Raw genomic sequence first — 22131 nt, forward strand, 5'->3', positions numbered from 1 at the left:
AGGCCATGGTTGTTCTACTACTGGTTACAAGACTTCAGTAAAAATCACCTCCTTAAGGATTTAAATTCCATTAAGATTGACAGGAGGTTTGGGAGGGAAAAGTCCAGGGGAGAGTGTTTTTCTACGTATCTTTTAATACTAGGTTTATAAATAAATAGATACCTTGAGTTCATTGTCATAATATAAACTTTAAAATTATTTTTTTGAACTTTTCTGCAAAGATACTTTATGAAAATCAAGATAATTAACTATCAGGTTCCTGGAACAACTAATATTATATCAAAATATTATTTTTTCCTGTGCTGTAGACTGCATTTATATTCTTTCTGGTGGAACTTTAAGGCAAGTTTTTCAGTCAGTGTTTTATATTTTCTACTTTCATAATTCTATTATGACATACTTCTCAATTGTGCCTTGTGCCACAAATTGAAAAATAGACATGAAGATGTTGTGAAAGGTAGATCCCACCACAATATTAATGGATAATTGTATTAAAATTAGTCATTGATAAGAGGGAAGGGCAATTGCCTCTTTAGCAACAGAGTAACTCCTACTGATCTAGGTTTGCAAAGTTTTACATCGTCTCCTTTAGCTCTCATAACAAGCCTGTGAAGTATTGTCCCTATTTTACAGCTGTGCAGCTTGAGTGACTTTTCCTAGCATCACATTAGGATTTGAACTCATGACTTTCTTGCTTCCATTCTCCCATCTCCATTTGCAGACCTCGTGGGAATTGTTAGGAAGCTTATCTCTTAGAGCAGCTCTGCACATCATTGACTTCTCCAGTTTTCATTCTTTGCTCTTAATTCTACAGTGTCAGATTTGGAAGGGACTTTAAGGACCATTGAGTCCCATTAAGACACATTTAATATTGGCAGCCCGGCTCCCATTGCCTCCTGTGGCAGCCACATCACTTTGATACAATTCTCAGTATCGATGTTTTCTTTTCTTTTCTTTTTTTTTCCTGAGGCTGGGGTTAAGTGACTTGCCCAGGGTCACACAGCTAGGAAGTGTTAAGTGTCTGAGATCAAATTTGAACTCCGGTCCTCCTGAATTCAGGGCTGGTGTTCTATCCACTGTGTCACCTAGCTGCCCCCAGTAACGATGTTTTCCTGACAATCTCTCTGCATCCTTCTCATTGCAGCAGGCTCTCCCCTGTGGGGTCTCTTGGATGTGATTGCCCATCAGATGGCTTTATGACTCCTCTGAACTTCTTTTGTCCAGGACAAACTGCCCAGTCCCTTTATCAGGATGGTCTGCTCCAGTGTCCTTTCTGCTCTCTGTTCCTTGGTCTGCCATCTAAGAGTTAGCAGGAGAGCTTTCCCCTGAGAGCTCTTCAGAGAGAAGCTTATGGTCACCTGTCAGGTCTTCAAGCTAAATATTATTCCCAGTTCCTCCTCTACTTCCTCCCTCCTCCCGCTCTGAAAAGAAATGATGACAGGAATTCCTAAGTTGGTGAGGAGGTCAGTGAGGCAAAGGCCAAAGTAGCATAGGACCAGTTCCTTGCAGTGCTAAGTCCTTAGGGCCCTGACATTGGGTAGCTAGCTCATAATTCCTTTCCCCAGGAGATGGAAAATCTTCCCAGGAGGCTCGGAGAACCTCCTCCAAAAGAACTCCCATTTCTACTTTTCTCATCAGAGTTCCATAAGATTATTCTCCTCATTTTGCAGATAAAGAAACTCGGTCTCAAAGAGTTGCAATAGTCTGGATGTATTCATAGAATTAGAGCCAGAATCAGGATTTATCTTAGGGCTGCTGACTTCAAACCCTTGCTTCACTGTTAATTAGGACTACAATAAATGCCAGTTACACCAAAAACATAACATGGTAGAAAGAGACAGTATGACTTGGAGAAAACCATGCTCCTGGCTCTGGAATGAGAAGATCTGGCTTCAAATCCTACCTCAGTGACTTTTTCTGTGAGTGATATTAAACAAGTCACTTTACCTCAGAGCCTCAGTTTCCCTCCTCTGTAACATATGGGGAGTTAGACTAGACAATTTGCCAGGTCCTCCCAGCGCTGGAGTTAGGATTCTGGGATCTTATGTAAAAACAATTGCTCCATTGGCAGAGCCATGAGGCAGGCTGAGAAGTTGGGCCTCCCAAGGGTCAGAGAAATTACACTGTCCCTCTAGATGAGATAAGTGCTAGCACCTTCTATGCTAAGTAAATATTGGACTTTCCATTCATTGCAGCTCACCAACCATATGTCCTCCTAAGTGTCACATGCTGGGATACAAAATCGGGGTAGATGGGGAATCTTTGCCTTCAAGGAACTTGCATTCTACTGAGGGATTCACTAATAAGTAAATAGAAAATGTATTCGATATAATTTTGTGATTGATGGGTAACTAAGAAACTAGGAAGACCTCAAATTGGAGAAGGCGTTGATATTTGATCTAAGCCTTGAAAGAAGCCCTAAAGTTTTTTTTCTTTCTTTTTTCCTTCCTTCTCCTCTTTTCCTCCTTCTTTTCCTTCCTTCCCTCCTTACCTCCATGACATTTTAAGCAATTTGATAAAGGTTCTGCATGTGCAGTCATGCAGAACATATTTCCATATTATTCATGATGTGAAAGAAAACAAGAAAAATAAAAGTGCAAATAAGTTTGTTTTGATCTGCATTCAGTTTTCTCTGTAGAGGTGGAAAGTATTTTTCTTTTTCTTTTTTTTTTTTTTTTAAATCTTAAATCCTTTAGAATTGTCTTGCATCTTTGTATCACTGAGAACCGCTAAGTCATTCACAGTTGATGGCGATACAGTGTTGCTGTTACTGGTATAAGGTTCTGCTCTGCTCACTTCACTTTGTAGCACCTTGTGTAAGTTTTTCCAGGTTTTTTCTGAGAGCATCCTGCTCGTCATTTCTTACATTATAGTAGTATTCCATCACAATGCCATACCACAACTTATTCAGCCGTTCCCCAGTTAATGGGCATCCTCTCAACTTTGGCATTGTGAAAAAGAGCTGCTATAAATACTTTATAACTTAGAGGTCTTTTTCCTTTGCTTTCCTTTTTTTTTTTTTTTTTTTTTAAATCTCTTTGAAATACAGATCTAGGAGTGGTATTGCAGGCTCAAAGATATGCTTGGTTTAATAGGGATGAGAAAGTTGTTGGCCTGAGGTATGACCTGGAGACAGAAGGAAATTAAAAGAGGAGAAAAGGGAGTGAGTGAAAACTTGGAGCAAGAATAAGAGAAATGAGCTGAGGGGTTATTGGGTGATTTTCTTCTCTACCACCTCCCTTCCCTATACACTCACTTTTCCTAAGGGGTCTATAGATTGTGTGCCCTTTCCCCTTACTTAGAGATCATGGAAGATTCATCTCCATACACACACACACACACACACACACACACACACACATATTGCAAGGTTGTCCATCTATTTCTTGACCCTGATACCAACAAAAGGCCGTCTTACTCAGTTCCCCATTTTTCCTGCTATGGCCTGGAACCCCATTGCTAATGGCTGCTTTCCAAGTCCCTGGCGCCAGAGTACTATGATGAGAGTAATTACCCCGAAAGACAGGAACAGCCTTTAATGCACAGTGATAATTAGTCTGGGTCGGCCTTTCTCTTCCACACTTGGTACAGACTGGTTGGGGCAAATGATGCCTCTGACTGTTCTTGCCCGGAGGCAACTGCTCTCTGGAGCTAAGGTGTCCACTGGCCACGTCGATTACATCATATTCCTTGCTCTCAAACTCAGAGCTTGCAAAACAGGTCTTATCACCTCCTGGTCTTGTAGCAAGGATTCTCAAATCTCCATCCGGACCCATGTGTGTGATGGAAGGCCGCAGGATTCTGATCTTGATCTCTTGCTTAATATTTAATCATTGATTTGGGTATATGACTAAAGAACATGCTTATAGTGTTTACAAATCACCAAAGGCTGTGGCTGATTTATTGGGGGACAGTTTAGATGATGGGTGATACTTTATGCATATAAATTTAATGATAAAGACAACATATATATAATAAATATAAATACAAAAACCTGCTCTTGAGTTTAAGAACAACTAAGATGTACACAGTATGGAAGGTGAAGGAGGAAGTATCTTTTGCCTTTTGGTGGCCCTCAAACTTATTAGCATGTAAATGATATGAGGCTCCCAATAGCCAATAGGCCCTATTGAAGATAGTAGAGCCCAGCTTCCATCTGGATTATTGCCCTGGGCAGGTCACATCTGAAATGCTCCATTCAACTCTGATTGCCATATTTGATGACTGATATAAATATTTTGGAGAGCATCCAAAGGAAAGGAAGGAAAAAGAAATGTGAGAGAGGGCTGAGGGAGCTCTCTTCAAGAATCTGAAAGGCTGACATGTGTGAGAGGAATTCCACTGCTTCTGCTAGATTCCCAGAGCTAAACTAAGCCATGGAAGGAAGTTATTTGCTCTGCATTTGAAGAATGACCCTCTAACAATCAGCTCTTGGCTCCTCTGGAGTTGTTTCTAGCTCATTATTTGGAGGTCCTCCTTCAGAATGGCCCTTTGCTAGTGATCATCAAGCCAATTCTCAGAAAAATTTGGAGCTGGGGTGGCAGGAATAAGGGAACCGAGGGCCAGGAAGGTCATATTATTTACCCAACTCAAAAATGTAACAGAAATGGGATTTGAACCCAAGACCTTTGTTTTTATTGTTTTTATAGTTAAGATTTCACATGTTGCTTCTCCAATTTCAGTGAATTTCTGTAGTTATCAGATTTCATAGATTGAGAGAGAGCTACAAGAAACCTTGAAGGCTCTTAATTCCAATTCCTTCTTCTTTTTTTTTTTTTTTAGTGGAGGAACCAGGCTGTAGAGGTTATAAGTGACTTGCCTTGTCAAGACAAATTTTTAAAAAGAATTCAGACTTGGGCTTCTTTAATAAAGGCGGAACAAAGGATCCTGCCATGTTTGGCCCTGGTCAGAGTATATCCATATCATGGGACAACAGCCTGAGAACTGAAGCCCCCATGTTTAGCCATTACCTAAAAAGAATCCCTATGACAACATATCCAACAAATAGTCATGACTATGTCTGTATCCATTTGAAGACCCAACTCAGGAAGACCCAAACTCTAGATGTACTTTCCACTTTTGGACAGCTCTCATTGGGAGGATAAATACAACATATATATAATAAATATAAATACAAAAATCTGCTCTTGAGTTTAAGAACAACTAAGATGTACACAATGTGGAAGGTGAAGGAGGAAATATCTTTTGCCTTTCCTCCTCCTGACATCCAGCTTAAAGTGGCCTCTTTAATATGGCCTCCATTTCTCCTGATTCTGTTCCTCCTTCTAGACACCAAAGGAAACAATCCCTCCATGATAGCCCTTCCCAAGCATCAGGAAAGCCTCTTAAGCCTTTTCAGCTAAACAGCCCCAGATTCTTCCAATGATCTGCCTATGACATGAAATCAAGGTTTATGGCCATCCCACTTTTTCCGCTTCTTTTGACCAATTCTATTGATCCTCCTCTTCTGGATGCTCTCTTTTCTTGCCTTCTGTGGCACTGTTCTTTCCTGATGTCATCTCAGCTTTATGGTTCCTCTCTCTGCTTTGTTTAAATGGTCATCCATTTCCCTCTTCCTCTGACAGTTCCTCAAAAACTGTCCCTCCCCCCACACCCGAAGCAACACACCCTTTATAAGGCCCATTAAAGAAAACTTTTCTCTAGAAGAGCCTGGCTTAGTATATATAGTTCCTTGTTGGTAATATACAAGTATATTTTCTTCCCCTTAATTAAAATAATTCGACATCACCTACATTTTTCTATTAAAAAAAAAAACCACCTTCATAATCCTTTCTATTCTGATTTGATAAGCATTGATTTTCTTTATCAAGATTTTTTTTTAATTTTATGTTGTCTAAATTGTCTTTTGCCTTTCACGATGCCCTTTTTGTTATTTAGATAAAAATTCTCCCCCTGCATCCCTCCCTCCCTCCCTCATTTCACATGCCTGAGGTTGTGAAAAATTTCTCTTTGTTTTTAATGGTTGGATCTTTTATAAACAAAGTTCATATGCATTTGGGCCTTATTGGGGTATATTATGGAAAGTGAGGGTATAATTAGAACATGTTTCTAATTGCCTTCCAATTTTCCCAGAACACATCTTTAAAGTCATAACATTAACTGGTCCAAAGTATCCAAGAAAAACTGGGATTGAATAACTCTTAAAAATGTGTGGCAAGGGGCAGCTGGGTGGTGCAGTGGGGTAGAGTAGCACCGGCCCTGAAGTCAGAAGGACATGGGTTCAAATCTGGTCTTAGACACTTAATTCTTCCTAGCTGTGTGACCGTGAGCAAGTCACTTAACCCCAATTGCCTCAGCAAAAGAAAAAAAAGCGTGGCAAAACACAGACTTCATTGAAGGATCTGCTACTGTCATGGGGCCATGGATTTAGACCTGGATAGGACCTTAGATGCCATCAGGTCTGACCCATTTATTTTACAGAGAAGGAAACCAAACCAGTAAGAGATTAATTGCATTAATATATGGTCACAGAACAATTAACCTATTTGAGGAAGAATTTGAACTCAGTTTTGTGGATTCTATATCCAATGGTTTTATCCGGTATACCACATTTTTTATATGTTAAAATCATGTTTATTAATTTTAATAATATTTTATTTTTCCCAATTATACACAATTTTAACCTTTTTTTTTTTAATTTTTTTTATTTTGAGCTTCAAATTTCTTCCTCCTTCCACTACCTCCTCTCTCCCTGAGACATTAAGCAAGTTAATGTAGGTTATATATGTACAGTCGTGTATTTTCATATCAGTTATGTTGTGGAAGAAAAAACAAAAAAAGTTTAAAAAAAAAAAAGCTTCATTCTCTTGTAGGATTTTTTTAAACAATAAGGATTATTTTCTTTAGCTTTCTGATCATGTCTCTTAGAATGTAGGTCTTTTGAGAGGAGGGATTGTTTCCATGTGTTTGTTTTGCCAGTGCTTAGCATTATGCAGATGGAACACAGACCTTAATAAATATTTGTTGATCCATTTGAATCCTCGGTGTAGCCTGAAAGTCCTTCCCCTTTGCCCTTTCCACCATATCCACACCTCCTTCCTCTCCTCACCTTCTTTTCCTAGAACTTTGGAAGTTCTCTTCCTATCTATGACACTTTGCTGGTTGAAGGTCTCACTAGAAAGAGACTTGAGACTGCTTGGATCTATCACATGTGGTAGAATCGAGGCTCCTGGTCACATGCTCTGGCTGGCTTCCTGCCCTTTTGCTGTGAGCTCTTTCCCCCTGTAGTAGCTCCCTCTTGCTCACCTCTGCTCCCTTTCAGAATTGCTGTCCCTTTTGTGGGTACCCTCAGTTTTGCCTGGGGCGATAGTAGTTTTATGAGTCTGAATTGAGTCCCAGCTAATAGTGCTGATCTCAGAGACCCAGACATCTGGGTTCCAAGTCCTTCCTCTGTGACCTACTGGCAGGAGGACTCTAGGCAAGTCACTTAACCCCTTCATGCTCTAGGCCACTCTCAGAGCTCTAAGTGGTTGAGAAGGTGCCAACTTCCATTGGAAGCTTCCTCACTGGGGCCTCCCCATACCGATGAAATTGCCAACTCTGTTTCCAGGCCCTTTGGACTATTTATGGATGTTTTCTATTTCCTCTCCCCCCTTTTTTGATATGTCCTCCTCTTCTCCACCACCTCCTATCCCCTGCAAAGCCAAAACAGAGAAATCTCATGGCTTGTATTATGCTTTCTACTTGTGGGGGCTGCTTGGGCAGTTGCTGCCAAATCCAAGGCTCTTCTCCACTTGGTCATTGTTTCCTCCCAACCCCCAGGTCCAGGCCTTTCTTTCCCACAGAAAGACATTCTTTTCCTTCTTTTTTGGAAGCTTCCACATGGGTGAGGTCAGGCAGATTAACCCAGACCTCTCTGAAAGGGAGGGTGAAAGGTCAGACCTAACTGCTTCTCCCAGCTTTTCACCAGTGCAGTTGACAAGGAGAAAGATTCATGTCCCCCATCGCATGCGGACAATCCCCAAGGTCCTCAGCTTGCCTTGCTCTCTACCTCCTCTGACAAAAGGATTCACATCCCCTCTTTGCTCACCCACATCTCTGTAGCTGTCTGAAATCTATCCCTATTGTTAGTCCTGAGTTTTCTTTTGAGTCAGCCTGGAAATGTGGGGGAGGGGGAAAGGGGAAGGGAGGAGGTGTTTGTGGGGCAAGATGATTCATATTAGGTCTTCTGATGGAAAAACAACTAGAATGGCCCAAGAAGCCCCAGAAAGATCAGGTACACAACAGAGAAGATGATACTTCCGGGATGTTCAACAGGTTCCCATACAGATCTGGGTAATCTATATTAGAGATGGCAGGTCTCTTTCAGTCAGCCTTCACTGAAACTTGTGTAAATATCCAGCTTTCCCTAATACCATTACTCACTCAAGGTCCTCGGCTCAGCAGTCATACCCTATGATTTCCTGGGAGTACTAAATTGTACCTTGTACCTAAGGTCACTCCCTTATTCTGTGGAGGTTATATGAAGAATCCCAATTCACCTTCATCAGAATCTCAAAATTATGGGTGAAGGAGTCCCATTACCACTTCCCACTAGGACCTCAAGCTAACTCTCCATAATTAAGTTTATTAACCCTATTCTCCCCAGCTATTCCTTTCCTCATTCAGTAATCGATCTGCTGGGCACTATACTAGTCACAGATGCCAAAATGAATCATTTCCAATCTCCTGTCTGTGGTGCCCTTCACTGGCTCTCCAGTGGCCTCAGCCCCATCTTTGATCCCATTTTTCACACTCACCACCAAGTCCTATTAAGCTCTGCTACATCCTTTTTGTGTCATCCCCTCATATTCATTGATTCCCCAACTATGAGTAGTCTGGATTGATTCAAGGTCTCCTAATATATCTCTCATCTCTATGATCTCTTCTTCCAATCTGTTGACTACTGCCAGCATCTGATGATACTGTATATCATGATCACATTTTAAAAAATGATCAGTGGATCCTTATTCTTCATAGGACTCCTTTTTCTTTCTTTTCTCTTTTCTTTTTTCTTTTCTCTCTTCTCTTCTCTTCTCTTCTTTCTCTTCTTTCTCTTCTCTTCTCTTCTCTTCTCTTCTCTTCTCTTCCTCTTCCTCTTCTCTTCTCTTCTCTTCTCTTCTCTTCTTCTCTTCTCTTCTCTTCTCTTCTCTTCTCTTCTCTTCTCTTCTCTTCTCTTCTCTTCTCTTCTCTTCTCTTCTCTTCTCTTCTCTTCTCTTCTCTTCTCTTCTCTTCTCTTCTCTTCTCTTCTCTTCTCTTCTCTTCTCTTCTCTTCTCTTCTCTTCTCTTCTCTTCTCTTCTCTTCTCTTCTCTTCTCTTCTCTTCTCTTCTCTTCTCTTCTCTTCTCTTCTCTTCTCTTCTCTTCTCTTCTCTTCTCTTCTCTTCTCTTCTCTTCTCTTCTCTTCTCTTCTCTTCTCTTCTCTTCTCTTCTCTTCTCTTCTCTTCTCTTCTCTTCTCTTCTCTTCTCTTCTCTTCTCTTCTCTTCTCTTCTCTTCTCTTCTCTTCTCTGAGGTACTTGCCCAAGGTCATACAAGCTAGGAAGTATTGAGTGTCTCTGGTCAGATTTGAATTCAGGTCCTCCTGACTTCAGGGCTGGTGCTCTATCCACTGCACCACCTCACTGCCCCAGGAATCCTTTTTCATTCAATCCCCAACTTCCTTCATTTCCACCCTACCTCTCCAATATTTTTTTTCTTGTATCTTCCAAACCAGAATCTCCTGGTTTCCCCTAGAATACCCTCTCACCTCTTTTTGTCTGTTGAAATCCTTGTCTGTTTAAAATCCAAATCAAATGCTATTTCTTTGGGAGACTCTTTTTTTCTTCCTCTCTTCTCTGAATTGCCCCCAAACAATAACATTCTCCCTCATATCCCTTATAACCTATCATTTGATACATGTTTGAGTCCCAAAGTTTGTCATCTAATAGATTGGCTTTTCCTCCCAGATTCGTGCCATGGGCAGGTTTCAGAAACAAGTCACCAAAGGCTTCTTCCAGCTAATTGATAAAAAAAAAAGTTTTTTTTAACAGAATTGGGCTCTAGACAATAATAGTCTCCCAGGGGCCTTCCTGCAGGTTGACAGCACTGTATTAATCACCTTTCTTAGAGTCAGGTTATGCAAGCAACTATGAATCAACTTTAATATCATCCAGCCCACACCTCTCCTTATTACTCATCAGAATATCTGGTGAGCCTTAGTCATGTACTTTGCTAAAATACCTCCTGTCTCTGGCATTGCCCCAATATAGAAACCTAGTAGTTACTCAATATATCTGCCTTTCTATCCACCTACCTTCCTATAGAGAAGCGACATGAGCCAAAAGGGCTGGCCTTTAAATCAAGTTGATCTGGGTTTAGGTGCTATTTCTTGATCATATTTATCAAATTCCAAGCACAGTACCTGACATTTAGAAAGAACTTAATAAATCTTCCTTCCAATCATGGAAAGTCATGGTTGGAAGTAGCTGATCTACAAGGGTAATGGAAATCACAGGTCCACAAAGAATGAAAAGGCATTTATTGATTATTTACTAGCAGTAAAGGCAAGAAAAGATAGCCGGTTGCCTGAAGGAAATCATAGTCTAATATGGAAAGTGTTGGCCCAGGAGGAGTTTTTTGGTCAGCAAAGTTCAAGTTATTGCCATTTACTTTTCCTGAGTGGTTGTGTTGATTTGGATGCTGAGAGCCATAATTAGAAACTGGGAAGAGGAATCTAGAGAAGCATGGCATGGAGATGGCTAGAGAGCACTATGACAAGTCTGGCTCTTGCCTGGGCATGGTAAATACTCACTTACCACTCCAAAGCCCAGGGTTTCAAGATGGAAGCTTGCAGGGAAGAGGAGGAGGAAAAGGCCGAAATATAGAAGATGGCCAGAAAGTAGCCGGAAGTGGGGAAAGGATTACTAAATTTATCTACACATATTTGTACCAAGACTCAAATGGATTTGTCATGGACAATTTCAACTTGAATCTACATTCTGTTTTCTCCACTCATTAAAACCTATTCTAGGCCATTTCCTATAAAGTTTTAACTTATTATGAGGAGGAACCAAGACTTTATCTTAATGTGTCTAGATGATGTGAGAAAGGTTCACTTCCTTTCTGGATGTGGGGTTTGTCTTTCTGAGTCTCATTGTCATTTATAGACTATATAAGATTTGGTTAAATAAAAGAGATTGAGTGTCAGGTTGGGACCAATGAATTACAGAGTTGAAAATTACTATCGGTACTGGGTTTGGAGTGTCAGGATTTGGGCTGGGATGGATCTCGGTCACTTGCTAGGTATCTTAGTGATCTTCAAAAGACAGCTCCTGACTCTAAGAAACTCACAATCCAATGGATCTCTTCTCTAAGTATGTTAGTAAAAAAAAAATGTCTCCAATATACAAATTTGCTTCTATGATAGCATTTCTTGCATTTATTATTGACATCAAAAATATGACCAGCATTTGGAAAATCTTTTGGAAGGTAAGCTTACAATCCTGGACCAGATATGGTCCCACTAGATAGACCCATTTGAAATGCCACTGAGCATCTTAAATGGGTTGCTGGGAGACTGAGAGTTCCAACATCGGAAGCTCCATAAAAGCAGGGACTGTATTATTTTTCCCATTGCTCCCTCAACCTTGAACATGGTCCTTTGTTACATCATCATTTAAATGTTGGCTGAATTAAATTGACTGTCACTGACTTTATGTTTATTTTTTATTTTGTCAATACACATTGTTTTGGGAGAGATGCCTCCAAACAAACATCTAGTGTACATTTCTGGGAGGAAAAAATATCCATTTACTGGAAATAAAGGAATGGCTTTTTAATTTTGCTTGCGTGGTACCAATATTGGCCATTGAAATTGACCAGTTCTTCTGCATCTCTTTGTTGATTTCATTTATATTATGATCATTGCATCTCTTGTTTTCTTGGCTTCCTCAGCATCATGTCTTAAAAGTCTTACCAAATTTCTCTGAATTAGCCACCAATATTCTATTATATTTTCATGCAAAATTCACAAGTTTGGGACAGAGTTTTGGGTTTATAGTTTATTTTTGAATGTAAGAAATGCTATAATGTGAACGTGTTTGTATAGTTGAGTCTTTGGTAACATCCTTGAAGTAACTTGCTGGAGAATAGAACAATTAAACTATTGTGAGCCTTTCTACCCCAGTGCTTAGCCCAGTACATACTATAGATGGATTTTTTTTTTCTTTTTTCTTTTTCTGAGGCTGGGGTTAAGTGACTTGCCCAGGGTCACATAGCTAGGAAGTGTTAAGTGTCTGACACCAGATTTGAACTCGGGTCCTCCTGAATTCAGGGCTGGTGCTCTATCCACTGTGCCACCTAGCTGCTCCCTATAGATGTTTACAGTAAATATTTACTGATTGAATATAGACACCCAAATCCCAGTAGTGGGGCTTTTACCCCTGGGTGAAAAGGCAAATAGTTGTGGTTTTTTTTCCCCCAAATATAATTTTACAATTATTTCCCCCACTTCACTGTTCTGCCAAGAGAGAATTAGCTGCATTTTATCTACTTAAGCTTTTGTTTATACTTTGTTGTGAAGGTAGGTCAGGAATATTAGAATTCTCTCACCTGAGTCTGACCAGTGGTACTTGAGTCCAGGTTTTAGCTCTGATATCAGGCAATTTTAATTTAATTTAATTTAGTGGATACCTGGATAGTTGATCTCAGAAACATAAAAATGTAGTCTGAGCATTTCAATCTGTGTATGATTGAACACATTTATTAAGCATTTGCTACGTGCCGGGAAAGATTTGGCATTGAACCCCATCACATCCTGGCCCTACCCTGCCTTCCCAAACTTCCGAGCTGGTCCTCCCTTTCACCCGAAGGCAGCCTGTGGCTAGCAGCACCTTAGCTTTTGTGCTGTTCTTTCCCAGGTCATTTCATGCCCAGGCCATGACTAATTGACTTAAATTTCTTCTGCTTGGCCCTTGAGATCAAAACTCAACCCCTTGAGGGTGAAAACTGCAAAGGAGAATATTTTGCCTTGACATCAGAAAAGCCTTTCTGACTATTTAAACCAGGTCAAGAGAGAAAGTGAGACCTCAGGAGGTGTCATTAGATGGCAAAGATTATAGCTAGTGGTGATGATAATTTGCATTTACTTATTGCCTACTATGTGCCAGCACCGTGCTAAGTTCTTTGAAATATTATCTCAAATGAGCTTCTTGGCAACATGGGAAGTAGATGCTATTATCCCCATCTTACAGATGAGGAAACTGAGACCAACTGGTTTAAATTACTTGCTAGGAAATTGAACTTGGGTCTCCTGATTCCAAGTCCAGTGCTCTATCTTCTGGACCACCTCTCTGCCTTTTCATGCAAAGGCCTTTTCCAGGGGCAGGTTGAGTCAATTCTAGGTTGGAATCAGATGGTATGGCATCTTCTTATTCTGCTGGGATCTTCTTATTCCATTGGGAAAACTTGAATTGATCTTTTTCAATTGCTGCTCTACTCCATGCCCAAACTTCCAGGCTGCACTTTGACTTACCAAAACAAATTAAAAGCACCTCAGAAATCAATAACTGGGCCTCTTTTGCCTTCCCTTGCTCCCCTCCCTTTGCTAAGTGCATCTCCTGCTCCTCTGGCTTTGTAAGAGCTGACTCGGGCCTTGTCCGGGGTGAGAATAGACCCAGTCCTTTGGAAAGCTGTCATGGTGGAAGGACCATTTCCTTCTTTCCTTCCCAAAGACCGGTTTTCAGTTGTGTTGTCAAGCTCTGGTTTCTGTTTGGGCTCCATTATTTGGTTTATTGGTTTTCCCCCTTTTGGCCACTCCTGCTAGTGAAACCTGTCTAGTCGCATTTCTGGATGGTGCTGCTTTCTCTCATTTCTCCATCTCATGCGAACACAGGATAATGGATGACAGGAAGAGAGCTCTAGGTCATATTTTCCCTCTCTCCTAGTAATCACACATAATAAGTAACCATGTCAGTGTTCAAAGCTCTTGATATACAATGACTCCCTGGTGAAGGATGGGCTATTTTACTAATGAGGTAGCCAAGACCCAGAGAAGTAGGGCAGCCTGTCTGAAGTCACCCAGCTCTCAAGGGTCCAAGGCAGGAATCCAACTCAGAGCTTCCTAGTTCTAATCCGGTATTCACTCTACCATTCAGCCCTTCCGGACCTCAGTTTCCTCAGCTGTAAATTGAGAAAGTAAAACTTGACCTGTTGTAAAGTTAAGTCTGTCTCTTGAGGATCATTTTCCTCAATTTTTAAAAATGAGGATAATATCTTTATACTGATTTCACAAGTCATTGTACATATTAAGTGATAGGATACCCAAAAGAGGTTTAGGCTGCTATAGTGGAAGGATAAATGCCTCTTGAATTAGGTCACTTTTCCCCCCAGTAGCTACCACTAGGTGAATGGGGCAAGGTAGCTAACTTCTCTGGGTCTCAGTTTCCTTATCTGCAAAATTAGATACAGATTCAGTGGGCTGGATTCAGCAGCGTCTGAGATCCCTCTTGGTTCTCAGTCCATGATCCTATGAATCTTCAATATGAAGGCTAGCTCTGTCTCTGCCTCGGTCTCTCTTTATCTGTCTCAGTCTCTGCCTATCTCTGTCCCATAAGCACTGAGTGGGTTCCATTGTTCTTTCTTGACTGCCGTGAATATCTGAGTTCTAGCTTCAGGTTCTCTAGTTGGGCTTTTGGATCTCACAGCTGTGAAGTCTTGTTTCTCACCTGTAGTTCCTCCTTCTTGTAAGACACAAATGAAATGTAGTGGTAAAAAACTTTTCAAACCTCAAATTGGGGTAGAAATGTTCACTTTCGCTTTCTTGAGGAATGGGGTGCAGAATTTAGGATTGTAGCATTCTAACTCTGGTTTGGTCTTCGGTCTCCTGCACTCTTTACCTTCCACCTTAGAAACCAGAAGTTCTGGCCTAGAGTTGAAGGTTTTCCAGAAGAAGTGGTCCGGTTGAGCCCACATGGCCTTGAACGTCTAATTTTTTTTTTTAAATTATAGCTTTTTATTTACAAGATATATGCGTGGGTAATTTTTCAGCACTGACAATTGCAAAACCTTTTGTTCCAACTTTTCCCCTCCTTCCCCCCACCCTTTCCCTCAGATGGCAGGTTGACCAATACACGTTAAATATGTTAAAGTATAAATTAAGTACAATATATGTATACATGTCCAAACAGTTATTTTGTGTAGCCTTCTTCTTCTTTTTTTAAATTTATTTTTTTATTTTAATAGTTTTTATTTACCAGATATATGCATGGGTAATTTTACAACATTGACAATTGCCAAAACTTTTATTGAACTTCTAATTAAGTGATCTATTAGGAAATAAGAAGGCAACGAAATGAGAATACTTCTCAGGTTTTCTAGGGAAAAGATTAAGGATATTTAAACCCAGAATCTCATATTTTCTGAAGCTACAGGGCAAATGTGGGTGGCTCATTCCATTTGGGCAGGGGGCAAGGTGTTTCTAAAGTAGAAAGTAAGAGTGAACTCCCCCCCATTTTAAAAATTGTTTTACTTTCAGTTTTGAGTTCTTTCCTTCTACCAACTCTCCCCACCCACTGAAAAAGCAAGAAAAAGAAAACTTGTTACAAATATGTTTAGTCAAGCAAAACAAATTCTCCCATTAGCCATGTCCATCTGAATGTTTCAATCTGCACTTAAAACAATGTACTTTGTAGCCTGTCTCAAACTTAATGAGCCACCCAAACTTGCCTTGAGTCTTCGGAAAATAGAGGATTCTGGATCTGGTCGTCCTTAATCCTTTAATTGGAAAGTCTTCCCATTTCTGTGTCTTCTTTTTTCTTACTGGATTACTTAGTCTGGTATTCAAGGCCATTTGTACTGGAGTCCAACTGTATCACTTCCCTAGGGACCACCCTGAAGTCTAGTCAGATTACTGAGGAGGGACGGAGAGCCTTCACATTCAGTGATTCTGTGAGTCGGTGGCTTGTTTCTGTATCCTTGGGTTCTTGCCATCATCCCCCTGTCCTGTGGGTCTCAGACATTTTGAGTTGATGGTTGTTATTTGGGTTAGGGACAGTTGCCACTTGCAGAATAGAAAGTGTGCGAGAATCTGGAAACCTTCATGTTTGGAATCTACTCAATAGGGGCAGCCCTTTTTGTCAAATTCTTTGGGAAGTCGGGGTCCGCTGTGCTCTGGGCTTAGCCAAATGTGGGAGAGAAGTTTTCTTTGGGAAATGTTATTTTTACACTATGTACGCTGAATAAGTAAAATGTATATGAAATAAAATAATCAGTTCTCTTTTATCTGAAGTAAGCTAAATTCCAAATTTGGGGGGCACCCTTAGAACCACTGCTTTGTCCTTTGTGGAGCATTTGTAGCACCCATCCCCTCCTTACAACTTTCAGAAAGTAGCACCCACCAAACCTTTCCCATGAAACCTTTGCCCCCAATCGATATCAAAGGATAGTGAATTTCCTTAATTTGCTCTGGACTTAATGTCTCTTCTTATTTGATGGAGGATAGGGATCAGACCTGAGATTTCCTTGGTCAGGGAACTCCCAGGAGAAGAGACTCCCTTCTTCAAATGCAGCTTCTCTGCAATTTGGTGCCTTGGAGTTGCCCAGAGCAAGTTAAAGGACTTGTCCAGGGTCACTCCTATTGCACTGTCTCATAACAGTTTTTACTACTCTCATTTCTCTTAGGTATTTATGTGGTGGTCTGGGAAAATGCATCAGTCTTAAAATTAAAATTTTAGGATCATTGAATAACTGAGCTAGACGTAACCTCAGTGATCAACTGCCTTGGTGGCCTGATTTTGCTTGTGAAAAAGGGAGCCCCAGAGATGTCAAGATAGACTTGTGGTAGCCAATCAATGGCACGACCAAGATTTGAATCCGGACCCTTTAACTTATGTTATGTTATCCCTCTCCTCCTCCTGTGTGTTATACATACCAGGCACTCAGTAAACATTTGAAAACTGATGAAATAATTTTATTTTTTTCTTTCCCTCTCAACCCAGAGCAAATAGTGGAGAAAGATGAAGGTCCATATTACACCCATCTGGGGGCTGGGCCCTCTGTGGCAGCCATCCGAGAGCTGATGGAGGACCGGTAAGTGGGATTTGGCCTCGAGTCGGCTTGGGAGCAACTTGGAGTCTAGGATCAGAAAAGTTAGGGACTGTCACCCTGACTATCCTGTGTGGATCCCAATGAGGAATATGGGCCCAGTAGTTATCAGTTGGCTTCTTGGGTGTAGGTTTCTGAAACTGTTTTCTGTCCTCTCCCCCCATCCAGCCTTCAATCAGACCTTGCTTAGACCAGAGAGCCATATATTGGTCCCATTGTTGATCCATAGAGGAGAGAGTTCAGAGCAGGAGGGAGTTCTTGGGCAATGAGTGGGAACTTTTTACGAGGAAGAACTTCTCTACAGTGGAAAATGCATCTGCATAGAATCATGAGACAGGTGGAATGATGATAGTTAACTCACTTCTTAGTATCATTGTGTGATTGGTAAATCAGAAGAACTTCCCTCCCCCAACCCCCTCCCATATATTTCTCTCTCCTCCCCAACCAATTGAGCTTCTCTTAGGAGGGAGAGTGGGAGTGGTCCTCACACCTAAGCCATTTCATACCCATAGTCCTCCACTGTTCAAGGGGCAAGAGATTGGTTTGTATCCTCATGGCCAAAATTGGTGATAGTATTCCATTGTGTTTTCTTGCTGCTCTTGTCCCTTTCTGTCCCATCTTTGTCATTGTGTTGACTCTTTCCCTGGTTCTGCCGCCTTCCATCTTGCCACAGTTCCTGTATGTCTTTCTCTGCTTCTCCAGACTTTTCATTGTTTCTCATGATACAATGATTTTCCTTTATGCCATACTGCAGTGGAGGTCACAACACTCACTGGCTTTCTTTGCTTTCACCAATCAGTATGAATATTTTGGGATTATGGGACCTTTATTTTTGTCTTTGATCTTGGGTTACTTGTTTAGTGGAACAACTCACTCTGATTATAGACTTTTTAGGCCACAAGGTGACACAGTAAATAGAGTTTTGAGCCTAGATTCAAATTCAGTTCCAGACATTCACTAGTTGTGTGACTCCGAGCATGTCTTTTAACCTGATTTGCCTTGTGTGTTGTTTTTTTTTTTTTAACTATAATATATAAAGTGAAGATAATCATTATTTCTGCTTCCCAGGGTTGTTTTGAGGATGAAATCAGATATTTGTAAAGTACTTAGCACAGTCCCTGGCATATAGTACGTACCATATAAATAAACTTTCTATTACTGAGGAGAAGGTCTTTGGACAAATGCTCTGTGGCCACTTTTTTTTTTTAATAGCATTATTTATTTTTCAAAGTGCATGCAAAGATATTTTTCAATATTCACCCTTGCAAAACCTTGCGTTCATATTTTTCTCCCTTCCTTCCCTTCTTCCCCCTTCCCTAGACAGGAAGAATCCAATGTAGGTTACACATGTATATTTCCACATTTATCATGCTGTACAAGAAAAATCTGAGAGACAGGGACAGGGAGAGAGAGAGACAGGGACCGGGAGGGAAGGAGGAAGGAAGGAGGAAGGAAGGAGAGGGAGAGGGGGAAGAGACAGCAAACAACAACAAAAAAGATGAAAATATTCTGTTGTCATCCACATTCAGCCCCCCCAAACTCCCTTTCTGGATGCAGATGGCTCTCTCCATCCCAAGCCTAAATTACCTCATTGTTGAAAGGAGCCCTTGTCCATCAGAATTGATCATCATATACTCTTGTTGTTGCCGTGTGCAGTGTTCTCTTGGTTCTAGTCACTTCACTTAGCATCAGTTCCTATAAGTCTCTCCAGGCTTCTCTGAAATCAGCCTGCTGATTGTTTCTTATAGAACAATAATATTCCATTCTTATGCCATAACTTATTCAGCCATTCTCTAACTGATGGGCATCCACTCAGTTTCCAGTTTCTTGCCACTACAAAAAGGGCTGCCACAAACATGTTTGCACATGTGGGTCCCTTTCCCCTTTTTATGAACTCTTTGGGGTATAAGCCCAATAGAGACACTGCTGGATCAGAGGGTATATGTTGGAATACACGGGAGAGCTGTTGAAATACATGGGAGCTTATGACACCTGAACATGGGTTAAGAATATCAAGAAGAACCAGAGCTGTTCTTGAGAAGGATCCTTCCAGATTTAAGGAAGAAGAGCTCCGGTAAGACATTTTTAGTTGGAGTAATTAAATGGGCCAACACTTCAAAGGGCCGAGCCAGGAGACTGATGAGAGACTTAAATGCCTGTTCTGTCTACAGTCCTCTTCTCCATTTGAAAGTTTGCCTCCATCAACACCCGTTACAACCATCCAGAAATGATAGTGCTGCTTGCATTCCTCAGTGTGTGGATCATGCTGTGGGGGGAAAATAACAGCAAAAACCAAAAAAGAATTGTTAAGGGGCAGGTCAATTCTCTGAAAGCCTCCACAGCTGTGGATCGTAGCATCTGAGGGAGTTGCAGGGCAGCCTTTGCTGACACAGGTGTTGCAGACTGAGAATGAGATAAATTGGAGGTAGAGGGAAGAGGAGAGAGGTCAGACCATGCGACCGACGGCCTCTCAGAGACGTCAGAGAATAGCAAGGGCCTCTTGGTCTCCTTTGTACTATCCTCTCCCAAGAGGAGATTCATTCTGGGTTGGATCTCTAGCAGCCACTGTCAGGTGGCTCCTGTGTATTCCAACAGATATGCTGTTTTATAGCCCTTTGGCCATTGTCCTAAATTGCTCTCCCAAATGGTTGGATCAATTCAGAACTTCTGTGATATAAAAGTGATTGTGACTCAGGTGCCCCAGGAGGACAAGATCACATCTATCCTTCTCTCTCAGATTCGATGAAGGCATCAGGACCTGTTCATTGTCTTTGTTTTGAGGATGAAATCAGATATTTGTAAAGTACTTAGCACAGTCCCTGGTACATAGTACATACCCTATAAATAAACTGTTTCTATTACCGAGGAGAAGGTCTTTGGACAAATGCTCCATGGCCACTTTTTAAAAAATAGCTTTTTGTTTTTCAAAGTGCATGCAAAGCTATTTTTCAATATTATTGTAAAACCTTTCACCTTGCAAAAGCGTTGTCTTTAAATTAGAATCCTGCTTTTTTTTTTTAAGTATTTAGTACAAGCCATAAGCTTGGGAAGTTAACTGTGTCTCTGATGGATACTAAGTAATTGCCTTTTATTATGCTACTTAAAAAATACAAAAAAAGAAAAATTGTAGCTTGTAGTGGATTCATTCAAGGTGGGGGTAAGCGATCCCTAATACCCAGGGACGTGTTGACCAAAGTCTCATTTGGTGGCAGACTGTCTCTGGAGAAGGGTAACCTGCAGATGGAGAGAGCTAACTGCTCTGCACTCTGCCTGAGTCAGAACACATCTGGATCATTGTGGGCAACTCTTTGCAGAAGCCATCGGTAATTGGAGAGTGTGCAGGGAAGAACAGCTAGAGTTTTGAAGTTCCTTGGGGCATCTGAGGATTGATGGGGAAATTAGCAGCTTTAGCCTAGAGCGGGGGAGCCGAGTTGTTGGAGCAGAGCAGTGCGCTACTGTAACTGGTTCACATATTTGAAAGGCTTTCATGTGGAACAGGAATTGGTCCTGCTCTCCTTGGCCCCAGGGAACAGAATTCTGAGCACTGGCTAGAGCAGGGGTTCTCAAACTACAGCCTGAGGGCCAGATGTGGCCCGCTGAGGACATTTATGCAACCTGCCTGGTTATAGGGTTATGGCAAATGGGCTGAGGGGTGGAGGCAGAGTGTGAGCTTTTGTTTTTACTATAGTCTGGCCCTCCAGTAGTCTGAGGGACAGAAACTTGCGGGGGCCCCCCCTTTATTTATTTATTTTCTTCTCCCCCCCCCTTTTTTTTTTTTTTTTTTTGAGGCTGGGGTTAAGTGACTTGTCCAGGGTCACACAGCTAGGAAATGTTAAGTGTCTGAGACCAGATTTGAACTGAGGTCCTCCTGAATTCAAGGCTGGTGCTCTATCCACTGTGCCACCTAGCTGCCCCCCCCCCCTTATTTAAAAAGTTTGAGGACCACTGGGCTAGAGGCTACAGAGGAGCAGACAGATTGGAGGGAAAGCCCTTCTTTAAACCTGGGAGGTGAGCTGGATTCCCTCTTGTGGGACATCTTTGTAAACTGGACCAAATGGTCTCTGAAAGGCTCTTTCATCTCTTGGCGTTCTGGGATTGGATTCTTAGGGCTCTCAACACCAGGGTAAGTGGATCAAGCTCATTGATCTAGTGCTGGAAAGGACCTTATAGACCATCTAGTGGAAGCCTTTCATTTTTACAAATTCAGAAATGGAGGCACAGAGAAGTGATGTGGCTCGTTCCAGATAATCCACAGGTTTGAAGTCCTGTCCTCCTGTTCTAAGTCGGATGCTCTTCCCACTGGGTAATGTTGACTCCCATCTCCCTTCCATGTGCAATGTTCTGGTTCTGCTCATTTCACTTTGGACCTAGTCTAACTTCCTCATGTCACAGAGCTGGCTAGTGTTCTCCTTGGACTCGGTCCACTGGAACAATAAGTCATTCCCAGGGGTTTACTGGAAAGGGGCAGAGTTGAATAGATAGCGGTTGGTCTTGTCTATTTTTGTGGGTGACATTCCCCCCCACTTTCCCTGTAAAGTGGGGGGAACAAACAGTGTCTATCTCGCAGACTTTTTGCTGTAATATGCATCCAGAGCACTTTGAAGTCTTTAAAACCCACTCCCCACATGGAAGCTGCCACTGTTTGGTGGCCCATGCTCAGGTTGGGGACCCTCAGGCTGAGGGTGGTCACTTCTTGCTTTGGCTCTCGGGGGACGAGAGAGAGGATTTTGCCAAATTCTCCAGGGCTTGAGGTCACATGGATAGGGCTCGCTCCCTTCAGATCAATCAGCACGTGAGCAAACCCTGAGGACACCAGACGTCGGGAATGGAGCCGGGCGGACCAGGGGGCAGGCTTCGCTCTCTGAGCTGAAACAGCAAGGAGCTGGTTTTGCTTTCAGCCAGGTGGACTTTTGCTCTGTCTGGAATCGATGTCTGGCTGGCTGACTTTTGTCTGTCTGATTGTCCTTTCCTGCTCCAGGAAGTCCTCCTTTGCTAATCTCTCCTCTTCTGATATACGCCCTGACCCACATGCACACACCCACACACTGTACAC

At 41.7% G+C, this 22131-nt stretch overlaps 1 protein-coding gene across 9 annotated transcripts in view; it reads left to right on the forward strand.

Moving 5' to 3' along the window:
- TET3 (tet methylcytosine dioxygenase 3) overlaps nt 1–22131 on the forward strand; it is a 138876-nt gene that overhangs the window by 86446 nt on the left and 30299 nt on the right. For all 9 annotated transcript variants that reach the window (XM_074285459.1, XM_074285458.1, XM_074285460.1 and 6 more), the window contains one exon: nt 16973–17063. In XM_074285459.1, the coding sequence (XP_074141560.1) occupies nt 16973–17063 (91 nt within the window). The remainder of the gene's footprint in view (nt 1–16972; nt 17064–22131) is intronic.

The sequence above is a fragment of the Sminthopsis crassicaudata genome, chromosome 2 (genome assembly GCF_048593235.1).
Source record: "Sminthopsis crassicaudata isolate SCR6 chromosome 2, ASM4859323v1, whole genome shotgun sequence".
Classification (NCBI taxonomy): Eukaryota; Metazoa; Chordata; class Mammalia; order Dasyuromorphia; family Dasyuridae; genus Sminthopsis; species Sminthopsis crassicaudata.